The sequence below is a fragment of the Myxocyprinus asiaticus genome, chromosome 50, assembly GCF_019703515.2.
Source record: "Myxocyprinus asiaticus isolate MX2 ecotype Aquarium Trade chromosome 50, UBuf_Myxa_2, whole genome shotgun sequence".
Classification (NCBI taxonomy): Eukaryota; Metazoa; Chordata; class Actinopteri; order Cypriniformes; family Catostomidae; genus Myxocyprinus; species Myxocyprinus asiaticus.
This window is the reverse complement of record NC_059393.1, coordinates 9,270,263-9,283,956: the sequence shown is the minus strand read 5'-3', so window position 1 is coordinate 9,283,956 and position 13,694 is coordinate 9,270,263. Positions and strand designations below refer to the sequence as shown.

Sequence of the window (13,694 nt, the reverse complement as noted above, 5' to 3'; positions counted from 1 at the left end):
ACTATCTCAACAAATTAGAATACATCATAAGACCAATAAAAAAAACATTTTTAGTGAATTGTTGGCCTTCTGGAAAGTATGTTCATTTACTGTATATGTACTCAATACTTGGTAGGGGCTCCTTTTGCTTTAATTACTGCCTCAATTCGGCGTGGCATGGAGGTGATCAGTTTGTGGCACTGCTGTGGTGGTATGGAAGCCCAGGTTTCTTTGACAGTGGCCTTCAGCTCATCTGCATTTTTTGGTCTCTTGTTTCTCATTTTCCTCTTGACAATACCCCATAGATTCTCTATGGGGTTCAGGTAAGGTGAGTTTGCTGGCCAGTCAAGCACACCAACACCATGGTCATTTAACCAACTTTTGGTGCTTTTGGCAGTGTGGGCAGGTGCCAAATCCTGCTGGAAAATGAAATCAGCATCTTTAAAAAGCTGGTCAGCAGAAGGAAGCATGAAGTGCTCCAAAATTTCTTGGTAAACGGGTGCAGTGACTTTGCTTTTCAAAAAACACAATGGACCAACACCAGCAAATGACACTGCACCCCAAATCATCACAGACTGTGGAAACTTAACACTGGACTTCAAGCAACTTGCTATGAGCTTCTCCACCCTTCCTCCAGACTCTAGGACCTTGGTTTCCAAATGAAATACAAAACTTGCTCTCATCTGAAAAGAGGACTTTGGAACACTGGGCAACAGTCCAGTTCTTCTTCTCCTTAGCCCAGGTAAGACGCCTCTGACGTTGTCTGTGGTTCAGGAGTGGCTTAACAAGAGGAATACGACAACTGTAGCCAAATTCCTTGACATGTCTGTGTGTGGTGGCTCTTGATGCCTTGACCCCAGCCTCAGTCCATTCCTTGTGAAGTTCACCCAAATTCTTGAATCGATTTTGCTGGACAATCATAAGGCTGCGGTTCTCTCGGTTGGTTGTGCATCTTTTTCTTCAACACTTTTTCCTTCCACTCAACTTTCTGTTAACATGCTTGGATACAGCACTCTGTGAACAGCCAGCTTCTTTGGCAATGAATGTTTGTGGCTTACCCTCCTTGTGAAGGGTGTCAATGATTGTCTTCTGGACAACTGTCAGATCAGCAGTCTTCCCCATGATTGTGTAGCCTAGTGAACCAAACTGAGAGACCATTTTGAAGGCTCAGGAAACCTTTGCAGGTGTTTTGAGTTGATTAGCTGATTGGCATGTCACCATATTCTAATTTTTTGAGATAATGAATTGGTGGGTTTTTGTTAAATGTGAGCCAAAATCATCACAATTAAAAGAACCAAAGACTTAAACTACTTCAGTCTGTGTGCGTTGAATTTATTTAATACACGAGTTTCACAATTTGAGTTGAATTACTGAAATAAATGAACTTTTCCACGACATTCTAATTTATTGAGATGCACCTGTATATTTTTACAAAACTCTTTTTTTTTTTTTTTTTTTTTTTTTTTTTATGAACAGGGTGTGCAAAACCTACTACTTTACTCACTAACATTTTGGAATTCGTTTTGGAATTCAGTTGTTATTTATTATTATAAATAATAATAACGTTTGCGGGGCTTTTCAGCCAGTCGCGGCCCATTTGGCATAACGCGGCAGCCCATTTCATCTTATCGCCACCCGTTCAGCACCGTTCGTGGCAGTCCCACATGGAAAAGTCCCGGTTCTCCCGATGGCCAGTCCGCCCCTGCTGGCGAACCTCTAACGTGAACAGCTCTGAGAGCACTGACAGCAGCGTATTCATGCGTGTACAGTACCCAGAACAACATGTCACCCCTCAGGCTTTCCTACCGATATCCGGGGCCCCATTTTTGCATTGTGATTAAAACCGCTACTGATCATTTTGTGTGTTCAGGTTTTCCGACATCGGGTTGGCTGACATGTCTGCGGAGGGCGGAGTTTTAGGGAGAGGGCGTGTGTTAGAAGAGATGGGTGTAGTCAAATAGAATTTTATTCCATTCTATTCTACTCAAAGTATTAGTAGCAACATTATATATTGTCTACATACATTCACATTTGGGTCATTCCTGCTATGCACTACATTTTGAATTTTGTGTTGTTTTATGACCAGAAGTGATGTCACTTTGTGGAGGATGATGTCATAAATGGCTTTTGTTTGTTAAAACAAATATTACAAAAGACCAATAGTGATTTTAAAGACATTTAAAACCTATAAATACCTGCAATAACTCTGAATAAACTGCTGGTTTTTCATTTTTTAACGGCGCTCTCAGTAATTACTTTATTTATGCATGCCATTTTGGACTAACACTGACACCTAGTGGTCTGGATGCAGCACATTTAAATGCAATTGTTTACAGTTAAAGATGCCATTGTAGAAATTCACTATCCACAGTCAGCCATGATTAACTGAATCCACGAGTAAGAAGTGCTAAAGTTAAGTGAGTTACTGTGATTAAAGCTGTGTTCACGCCATGTCGTAATTACTGTAATTACGATTTGGCAACTCGGAAATTCTATTCGGAGCTGTTCACGCCCCGGGAACTCGGAATTCTTCCTTTCTATGGCAATACAACAAGTAACAGTCGTTATGCAGATGCCTTATTGATAAATGTTTTGTTTATTTAGCGGGACATTAGACGTTAGATTGTTATCCAACTCTGTTCTAGCTACATTAAACTGTATTGTATGTCTTTCGTTTATTTTCAGATTAATCTTGCATTATTAAGACATTAATAATAGTCAATTACACGGATTATTACACAGAAATATTACGATATAACTACTTAACTACTATTGCTGAAGCAGCCGCCATTTTGTGTGTTTCCGCATGACATTGCAGCGGCCAGGTGGTACAAGTCGGAGCTCTCATATAATTTTACAAGTTGTAATTACGAGTTCTACAAGGACGCTTTTTACAAGTCAGAATCTCAGTCACGACATGGCGTGAATGCAGCATAAGCGAGTAGTATTCGGCTGGTCATGTGATCCCAATATGGCCGCCTCCATGAGTGGACCCTCTCCACGTAGAATCAAAAAGCTCTTATAAGGTTACTGTTCACCTCATGTTAGTGCTAATGATACATACAGTATGTTTTAAAAGTATAAAACATTTCTTTTTTTAACGACCAAAAAAAATAAAAATAAAAAATAAGTGAGTGCACCTTTAAGTTAATGCATACCTAACAGGCTTCCCAAGCACATGGCAAACATGACCCACTCACAGAAATGTAAAATATATCTTGAGTATAACGAGATAATACTGTATGGTTTATGCTGCAATGTTTAAAACCTCGAGCCTTTTTCAGGACTACCGGGGGCTGGTTGACCCTGAGCACGTGACGGCGCGGGGGTTTGTTGTTGCTCTGGTTGCTGTCACAGATTTGTAAAGTGCAGCGCCGCGAGACAGAGCAGTCTGGGGCGCGCGCACCGAAAAGATGGAGCTGTCGGCGGGAGGAGATCGGGTTTTCGCCGCGGAAGCCATCCTGAAAAGTCGTGTTAGGAAAGTGAGTAAGGAAGTAAGATGTTTAGGTGCGTTTGGGGTGTGTTTTGCGATGTACAACACAGAGAGTGGGTCGTCTTTCGTTTGTCTCGCGATGCGGAGCTGCAAGGCGCTTGCAATGACAAGAGTGGGAGGCCTACTTGAAGATGTTTCTCGTTTTAGCGACCCAGTGCATTTGTTTTCTTGGTCATATTGGAATTAACAAGTACAACATGGGACAGTTGGGTATGCAACTTGTGATTTATGTCATAAAAGTAGGGTGTGTAGCACTGGGAATTGACAATAGCCCGTTAAAAGAGCAACAAGAGGAGGAGAAAGAAGGGACAAAGTGTCTGGCATGCATCCATGACTAAATCAATGCATGCTGGCTGACCCAAGATTCAAAGATCTCAACAATGCTTGAGGACAGAGAGGTTTTAAATACTACATACTGTCATACAACACTGTTTAAAGATGTTAGATTAGCTATATACGATTATTTTTTAGATAGATAGACTTTATTTAACCCCCCAAATGCATTTTTTGTGTGTGCAGATGTGCGTGTTTTTGGTTGAAACAGTGATCTTATCATGCATGTAGTCAGTGCTGAACCAAGAACATTTCCTTGTTTCTGTCTCTTTTGCTACAGGGTCGAATTGAGTACCTGGTTAAATGGAAAGGCTGGGCATTGAAGTAAGTATAGAATATATGAATTGCCCCACAATACAACTAATATTAGAAAGGAGATAATGTCTAACGGTATGACCCACAAACAGCATCATTTAAATCTTAATTCTTTTGGTTTGCATTGAAATTGACTTCCACTTTATCATTTGAAAAAGTGCATTTGGGTTGTTGACTTGGAAGAACCCTGCATTGAGACATGCTATACTCCATCTCAAATGATTTCAAATGAAAGTCTTGTAAAGTTATTATACTTGGAGGTTTTTATGACATCCATATTGACATGTGAGGCTATGTGCACAGTGCAGAACATTTGAAGTGAACTGCTAAAAACTTTTTTCTTATGCAGTGGCCCCAAAAAGTATTTGGACGTTTAAAGGAATGTTACGGGTTCAAGACAAGATCAGCTCAATCAACAGCATTTGTGACATAATGTTGATTACCACAAAAATAATTTTGACTCTTACACTTATAATAGCAGTGAATGGGGCCATTTTGTAGAGGGTTTAAAGGCAGAAATGTGAAGCTTTTAATTTTATAAAAGCACTTAAAAATCACACTTAAAAATGGCTGACTTCAATTGCAAAAACAAAAAATATCAAACCGTGTGGCATTTATGTAAAGAAATATGGCACAAACACACTTTTCAAGCAAATCATTTCACCTAAAAGAAGTTTCTTAGGTTTTACAACAACAAAAAAATCACCTTGAGAACTCTTTGGTATAAAGTAATTGAAAAAATAGCAAAGAAAACCATTAGTTCTGAGATATAGATCATTTGCTTGCAAATACCTCTTAATATTTTTGTTTTCATACATTTTAAGTGTGGCTTTAGTGTCTAAATACTTTATGGTGCTATTGTATTTAATTATAACCTTAAAAAAATGTCCATGTTATTTGTCAACTTCTCATTACCAATTTAAGATTAAAATGTTTTGCAATATAGACACAGCACATGGGAACCAGAAGAGAACATCCTGGATGATCGACTCATCACAGCCTTTGAGCAAAAGTGAGATTCACTTGAAGGACGTCTTTTTTTATCTCTGCATCTATCACTTTAATATATAGGCTGTTGAAACATGCGTCCAACACAGTGTCTCAGATGTTAAAATACCCAACGTTAGAGTCTGGAATTTTTTTTTTACATTTATCTTTCTTGTAATCACTTGCTTTAGTTTTGCAGCTTGTTTAAAGGGTTAGTTCACCCAAAAAAGTAAATTCTCTCATCATTTACTCACCCTCATGCCATTCCAGATGTAAATGACTTTCTTCTGCAGAACAGAAATTATGATTTTAGAAGAATATTTCAGCTCTGTAGGTCCATACAATGCAAGTGAATGGGTGTCAAAATTTTGACGCTCTAAAAAGCAAATAAAGGCATCATAAAGTAATCCATATAACTCAAGTGTTTTAATCCATATTTTTAGAAGTGATATGTTAAGTGTGGGTGAGAAACAGATAAATATTTAAGGCCTTTTTTGCTTGAAATGCTTCTCTCTACCCAGTAGAGGGCGATATGCATAAAGAATGTGAAATCACCAAAAACCCAAGAAGAAGAATGTGAAAGCGATCTGTTTCTCACCCAAACCTATCATATTGCTTCTGAAGACATTGATTTAACCACTGGAGTCATATGGATTGCTTTTATGCTAATTTATGGGATTTTTGTGGCTTCAAAATTTTGGTGTCTGCAGATGAAAGAAAGTCATACACATCTGGGATGGCGTAAGGGTGAGTAAATGATAAGAGAATTTTCATTTTTGTGTGAATTATTCCTTTAATGCCAGTTAGACTGGAACTAGCCTTTCATATTGGATGTTTAAACTAAAATGACTTGCATTTAGCTTCAAAATGTTTTTTGACTGTTATGGTTTGGACTTGTCACTAAAGTGATGTTATATTTTCCTTGTCTTAAAAAATACTGTTCCACAATTCACAGGGAACGGGAGCAAGAACTTTATGGCCCAAAGAAACGTGGACCTAAACCAAAAAACTTTGTACTGAAGGTTTGAATTTTATCAAAACTATTCTTAAAAATATAGCCATCATGGAATATTTTTTTTATTGTTTAATATAAGTTTATGATGTGTTATGATTGATCCATGAATATACTTCCTTTTTGATACTTTAGTATATCACTCAAGTTTGTTTTTTGCCTTTCTAGGCACGAGCACAGGCGGGTGAAACATCTCGAAGCTCAAAAACCAGACTCACTCCACCTCGCACTGCTGCGAGGCCTCCCACCTCTTCCTCTTCTGCAAGTTCAGCAGCTCCTCAGCCTTCATCGACCTCTTCCTATGCTACAGCTCCAACCCCCAGAGTGCACTCCCTAGCTGCTGCTCATAAACTCAAGAAGGACATCCACCGTTGTCATAGGATGTCTCGTCGACCTTTGCCCAGACCCGACCCCCTGGCTGACCCCACGGGATCCATATTTTTGTCCCGTCCTCCCATTTCTCCATTCTCTGAAACTGTCCGCATCCTCAATCGCAGGGTCAAACCACGGGAGGTAAAGCGAGGTCGCATTATCCTGAACCTGAAGGTCATTGACAAATCTGAAAGCAGTGGAGTAGCTAACAAGAGGACGCCACAGTCGTTTTCAGGGCGGGCGAAAATCCCATCCCGCAATCGCATCATAGGGAAAAGGCAAGGGGACGTGCCCTACAGGCCATTCCAGCATCCAATGAAAATGTTGGGTTTCCCTATGTATGGTCAGCCTTTTGGGCTCCATCCCTTTGGGCCATTATCTTCCATGGCCAATGAAGGGTTGGGAACTGGAGCCAATCAAAGTGGTGGAAACTTTGGTGGAAGCCTTTCCTCTGCAAATGTGCAGAAGTTTCAGTACCAGCCTCCACCATCTCCTTCCAGTTCCAGTGGGTCTAACAGCAGCTCCTCTTCTTCTCAGAAACAACCAACACCTTCTCAATCTGAAGTTCCTTCTTCTGTAGCTGGTCCAGCATCCTGTTCCTACAATGCCTCCCAACCTCCAAAAGCAGCTAAGCCCAGCTCTGCATCCAGACCGGCACCATTCCTCCCTTCGTCACCTTCCAGTTCATCCTCTCCACTATCGTCCTCTCTTGAAGATGAAGACCAAGGCTCTCCAAATGTCTCTGCATCTCGGGGTGGAAAACGAAAGCTTCGCCATCGAACCCAGGTGGCTCGAGCTTCGGTCTGCCAGGTTAGTGACTGCACTACTGCCCCACTTCCAGAGGAAAACAGGGTCCCAAAAGAGGGGGACCCTGATTGGCGCCCTGAAATTTCACCCAGCTGTGCCAATGTAGTTGTGACTGACGTCACCACAAACCTTCTTACTGTCACCATCAAGGAATTCTGCCATACAGGAGCGAGTTCCGAACCCTCCTCCCCTTCCCATGTTGAAAACCCACCCTCTTCCACCCCTGCTGCCTCCTAAAGTTCCCCGTTATCTGCTATAACAAATATCTGCTCATTTGCCCCCTAACCTCGCGAGAACTTGCTATACTGTAATTATATTCAACCACCCTTAAAGTTGCCATTAATTAAATTCAATTGTATTTTTTTGATGAAATTGAGATGTATTGAAGTAATATTCAAAGGCAGGGGTGCTTCCCTTGGCCTGTATACTTTTTAACAAATGTTTTTGCGTAACATCATTGTTATGATGGTTTTGTAGTACTTCATGCTGTTCTTCCCCCTCTTTTTCCCCAGTGATCCTGTTTTTCAACAGCCTAGCCTTTTTGCCCAGTAATTGCACCTTCTCTTGTCACCTGCCATCCTGTAGAGACCACGATTCCCATACCCCAGAACTAAAGTTCAGAATCCACCTGAGAAATCATCTCATCAGCAGCTTTCATACAAATGCTATACAGTTATATTTTTTTTTTTTTTTTTACCAAAGTAACAAATGGACTGATGGTATTGCACCAAGACATTTCATATCTTGGTAATTTTAAGGTGGATACAGAACACAAGATGAAATTCAGCCAGTGTAGGTGACAATTATGTATTGTCCGCACACACACTTGTTAGATAACACTTGACGTGGCAATAAGCCCATTTAGGCCACAGCATGCTAAATATGCATCGAATAGATCTTGCCAAACTTTTCCTTTGCTCACAACGAACTCCTGCACTTGAAGATTCAGAGTCATAGCTAAAATTCTCTAGACCTGGGATAAAATTTGTATGGGTGGGGGCCTTCTTCCCTGGGCCCAATGAGTAGGCTATAGCATAGAGGACCTTAGTGGGTCCCCATCATAACAGGGTCCAAAGCAACATGTCCCCACTGACGACGGTCCAGCGAAGTCTAAGTGGAGGTCACCGTATCACACAGCACAGTACATGACTGTATTTATATGCACGCACAAAGCTGCAAAATCTAGAGAACTATTAAGTTATTTCCCTCTGCTTGACCTCCGCTCTGATCCAGATGTCCACAAGACTCTAAACTGATTTATTTTCAAGTGTGAACGCTGAGGACTGCATCGAGAATGTGGTACTGTACAGTAAACCTTCCAAATACTCAACCACCCATTTCCCTTATCTGAGAAATACCTTCTGTTTCCCTTCAGACTACAGTAGTTTGGGTTTTTTGTACTAGTTAAATACTGTATCTTTGGGGCCAATAACCAGCGGTAATTTCTCACAGAACTTGACTGGGGAGTTGGAAACACCTTTTTAGAAACCATTGGGTTTCTTTTAAACCTACCATATGTAACAAATTGCATAGGTTGATGAAACCCTCTTTCGCACTCTCAAACGTTACTGTCTGGGGACCATGCATATTTTGTGTGTGCTGGTAACTGCATGTAGGTGGCCCCATAAGGCTGAAGGTATACTTCGTTTTTCCGCATGCCGTTACGCCAGTTTCGTCATTAGCACAGTCCTCGTGCAGCCCAGACACACAGACAGTCTGCATGCTTGTACAATTTGCACATGCATAGAACTGCTATTGAGTGAGCAAATAACAACCAAGCTCAGCCTTAATTACATTAATCATGAAACGGCATGAAGGCTTAAGGCCGAAACATACTCTATGCAAGTATGTGAACGCAGACGCTTCTATCTACGTAAGCTCGATTTTGCATGTAGTTGCATTCCAAAATGTGTCAGAATCAACATAACGCAAGTACGCGTTGCATTTTCAACGTTGCCACAAGGGGTGCTACAGCAGGCATTGAGGCCTGAGGATACTTACATTGTCTGCGTTGCTGATCGCTCCGCACACAGTATGCAGCACAGTCCACGTGGTCTGATCGCACGTGGCCCAGATTTTCTCGACCTGCGGACGTGGTCCTCGTATGTGCACATCGTCGGTGCATGCGCCGGCCATTGACTGTACTAAAAGAGTATCACAAAGCAGCTGTAGTGGGCATGTGTCGAACGCGTTCATTTTCGCTCACGGTCAGAAGAGTATACTCAGAAAGGCAACGCGGTCGGCCAGGCGCAATCCGATACGGAATGCAGAAAAACGAAGTGTACCCGGGCCTTAAGTTTGAACTGCCTGCTTCTACAGTGAGTTTTCTCTTTCAAGTCAACTACTGTCATGGTGTAGGAACAGTTTGACGGGAACAGATGGCATGCGATGCATGATGGCAATGCGTAACTGCGTATGCGTACTTGCATAAAATGACTCTGACTTTATACCCAAGCAAACAGACACACATATGGAGTGCACTCACCTTGCTCTCAAGTAGCATTGGCAAGTCAAAGTGATTCCCTGAAAGAAATCTTGAGAATGAGGACTTTTTAAAGAGAGTGCACTCTATGTAGTTTGTGCACTAACTCAGTTGTTGTGCTGTTCACTCATTAGCAGCTCTACGAATTGACTAATGGTGAGAACATTTCAATAGATATCCCAGGGTCAATGAAAATATCAGAAACTCTTACCCAGTACATTGTTATATGTCAAAATAAGACAAGAATGCATTTGGACTTGTGAAGCTTTAGATGCTGTTAATACTGATTAACAGTTGATGAACATAAACACTTCAAATCTTCAGTCTTGCTGAGCTGTACCTGAAAATTGTGGCATTGCCGTGTAGGTGCAGAGTTTGGATGATGATGTCCTTTTTCTTATATAGAGTAACTTTAGAAAAGGCCATATACACACAATTATAACTACATACTAAAGATTTTGTTAAACGAATAGTTCACCCAAAAATTGAATTTCTGTCACTTACTAATCCTTAAGCCATTCCAAACCCCTAATATTTTCTTTCTTCCATAGAACACAAACATTTGCTAATAATATTTCCCTCAGTAGCTCTCACTCTGGACATTCTTCAAAATTTGTGTTCCACAGAAGAGGACTTTCTTTTTTTCTGTGAACTATTCCTTTAAAGTTGAGGTGTAGGGTGTAGAAAGGGATGCTTTTCACTAGGAAAGGACTTTTTTTGGAAGTCCAGCAAGCAATATTCGGTGTGTCTCATTTAAGAGGCCGCATACGTCATAGAGGCTCTTGTTTCAGAAAAGCAAGTACGAGACTCCAAATGTAGCCTTCGAACGTGACCTTTCACAAAACTTTGGAGGACATGGGAGGTGTATCCTTCGTTGGCACTCACAACCTACAATTTTTTGCATCAGTGTAAACTAAAATAATTTTTCAGAAAAAAAAAAAACAAATGACACCAATTTACCCGAAGATATGATGTTCAAATATTGATTACCAAGTTGAAGCAGTATATATACTGTGTAGAGTATTTATAATAATAATAATACATAATGTAAAATTCTCACTCAAAGTGCTCGCGTAGGTTAAGAGTAAGGCGTGCTGTCGTAGCAACCATGATACGTTCTTTTTCCGTTTGTCCCATGAAGGCCTTCTCATTTAAACTAAGCTAATTCTAAGTTAAGGACGCTCTGTATAGCTACGCACAGAGGACGCGTCCTACCTAGCAACAGCCTTTGTAATGAGACACACCTATTAATAACTTGTCTCATTAGACCTGAAGAAACAGGTTAATACAGTTTATGGCAGCTAACTAGGTGTATGGAAGGATGATAAAATGCCAGACTCCACCAGAGGACAAAGTCAAACCTCATTATACGATTTAATTATAGAACATTGTTAAGTTGTGTGTGTAGTCATGTAGCCGTCCTCTAATGGAGCACTTTCGATGTGCCTTTAGGGATAAATTAACCTTTATTGTGGACATGTATTATGTTGAAAAATCAGGAAAATATGGCAACATATTTAACTTTCCAAATTATTTACAAATATTGTCACTTTTCTTTATTTTGTGTGTGTGTGTGTGTGTATATATATATATATATATATATATATATATATATAACTGTTTCTAACTTATTATGAAACTATAAGTTGGTCATTACCATCTAGTAAATTAGTTAGTTTACAGGCTACCACAAAGATGAGGAATAGTTCACCCAAAATGAAAATGATTTCATTATTCTGCCATTTCGTGAATGTATGCTGTTTTTCCATGGAGCACAAAAGGAGAATTTATAAGAGCCAGTTAATTAACCAGTTGGTCCATTTTACAAATCTGACTGAACAATTTTTTAAAATATTATTATTTTTATTTTTTTGGTTGGTTGGGTCATTTTTAGGGCTCAATGACTGTGGTCACTATGAACTGCCGTTGCATGTTCTGGAACAAACCTTTTAGATTTTGAATAATTAAAGGGATAGTTCACCCAAAAATTAAAATTCTCTCATGATTTACTCACCCTCCTGGCATTCCAGATATGTATGACTTTCTTCTGCAGAACACAAATAAAGATTTTTAGAAGAATATTTTAGCTTTGTAGGTGCATACAATGTAGCTCCAAAATCCACATAAAGGGAGTATAGAAGTAATCCATTAGACTCCAGTGGTTAAATCCATGTATTCAGGCACGATATGTTGGGTGTGGGTGAGAGACAGATCAATACTTAAGTCATTTTTTTTTTTTAATCATACATTCTCCTCTCTGCCCAGTAGGGGGCGATATGCATGAATAATGTGAATCACCAAAAGCAGAAGAAGGTGCAAGTGAACGAAAAAGGACTTAAATATTTATCTGTTTCTCATCCACACCTGTCGTATCGCTTTAGAAAATATGGATTTAACCACCAGAGTTGTCTGGAGTACTTTTATGTTGCCCGTATGTGAATTTTGGAGCTTCAAAATTTTGGCACCCATTCACTTGCATTATATGGACCTACAGAGCTGAAATATTCTTCTGAAAAACTTCATTTGTGTTCAGCAGAAGAAAGAAAGTCATACACATCTGGAATTGCATGAGGGTGAGTAAATGATGAGAGAATTTCTATTTTTGGGTGAACTAACCCTTTAATGATGACAGAACTATTCCTGTAGTGTGAACTCCTCTAACTTTTCAATGTTTTGTTGAACATTCTTTGATATTTTAATCTGTTTTGTTTATCAAAGTAGTCATCAGTTTACCCAGGTCTGAAGTAATTGATGATTCTGAAAATATCCATGGTGTTGCCCCATTTAGGGCATCACGTGTGGTGCATTAAATCAAAAATATTGATTATCTGAAGCATGTGTTGCATTTAGCTACTCTGTTTTACCCCATGATGTTGTTACCTTGGCCTACAAAGTGTTTCACATACAAACAGTCAAGTCTTTGTTTACCTTTATATCCTAAATTGTAGAAAATAGATGTCACTATGGTATGAACCAGTGTAAGATTGTTTCTCCTAAAGAGGTAGCTTAGCACTATAATAATATGTGGCCTACATTTCATGCAATAGGGCTTGTATTTTATAGGACGTAGCCACCAGGGCCCGTCATGGCACAGATTATGAGATTATGTTTTTGAAAAAATAAGGTGTGGATGAAGGTACTGGAGTTTGCATCCTCAAATAGCAGATCAGATGTGTTTTTCTGAGATGAGTTTTATTATTATTTCTGTACTGTAGAAGTGAATGATACGTGCTGCCTTTATAGCCATTGTTACATTTTAATAATCTAATTTGGGTTTGAGAGAATGGAAAACCCAAACAACTGAACTAAGTGTGATTTATAGAAGTCATCTTTTTTGTAGTAAAGTTAATGATTATGATAATGATTTTGTTGCTATGACATTGTAATGTAACGAATGCATGATTTCCGAAACCTAATTGTACAGGTCATTTAAATGTCATGATGTTGTTGCTTTGTGTGTTTCTTGAAACATGCTTTTAATAAAATTCCTTTAAAGACACTGTTTCTTTGCTATCCATTTAGTTGCATTTAGATGGATAAAAATACTTTTTACCATTTTGGGGCATGCAAGTTTATGGAATATTTCAGGTGATTTCTGTGAGTGGAGTTTGATCCATGTAAACAGTGCTTTACGGATAGATTGTACATCATGTCAATTACTTGTCTTTTTCTGGTGTACTTGCACGGAAAACAATCATAAGTTACTAGCACTCAAATGAAATGTGATGCGCCAAGGCACATTGTGCCAGGTTTTCCATCATAAAACGACACTGGTTCTTGATGTCCAACCAACAATATTTAAAAGTACGCAAATGAGGTTTGAGAGCTCCATTGGAGAGGAACATTTTCAGCAAGTAACAACTTGCATTTAGGTCTATTCATTGCATAAAGCTATTGTATGGCTTTAAAAACTA

The 13,694-nt window shown here is 39.5% G+C and overlaps 1 protein-coding gene across 2 annotated transcripts; it reads left to right on the top strand.

Moving 5' to 3' along the window:
• Positions 1 to 3,322: 3,322 nt before the first annotated feature.
• cbx6a (chromobox homolog 6a) lies at positions 3,323 to 13,279 on the top strand. Of its 2 annotated transcripts, none has more exons than XR_007896826.1 (6): positions 3,323 to 3,461; positions 4,086 to 4,129; positions 5,067 to 5,132; positions 6,063 to 6,129; positions 6,288 to 7,605; positions 7,811 to 13,279. XR_007896826.1 is itself a non-coding variant. In XM_051694887.1 (6 exons), the coding sequence occupies exons 1-6, from the start codon at positions 3,393 to 3,395 to the stop codon at positions 7,811 to 7,813; spliced, it is 1,263 nt and encodes a 420-aa protein (XP_051550847.1). In that variant the 5' UTR covers positions 3,323 to 3,392; the 3' UTR covers positions 7,814 to 13,279. The 2 variants fall into 2 exon arrangements, 1 of the variants encoding a protein (XP_051550847.1); XM_051694887.1 differs by having other exon boundaries at positions 6,288 to 7,301.
• Positions 13,280 to 13,694: the final 415 nt, after the last annotated feature.

Bases quoted from the DNA above. Each gene is read 5' to 3' on its own strand.
- cbx6a (XM_051694887.1), top strand. From the start codon at position 3,393: ATGGAGCTGTCGGCGGGAGGAGATCGGGTTTTCGCCGCGGAAGCCATC. The intron at 5,133-6,062 runs GTGAGATTCACT...CACAATTCACAG, and splicing joins ATCACAGCCTTTGAGCAAAA to GGAACGGGAGCAAGAACTTT. The intron at 6,130-6,287 runs GTTTGAATTTTA...TTGCCTTTCTAG, and splicing joins CAAAAAACTTTGTACTGAAG to GCACGAGCACAGGCGGGTGA.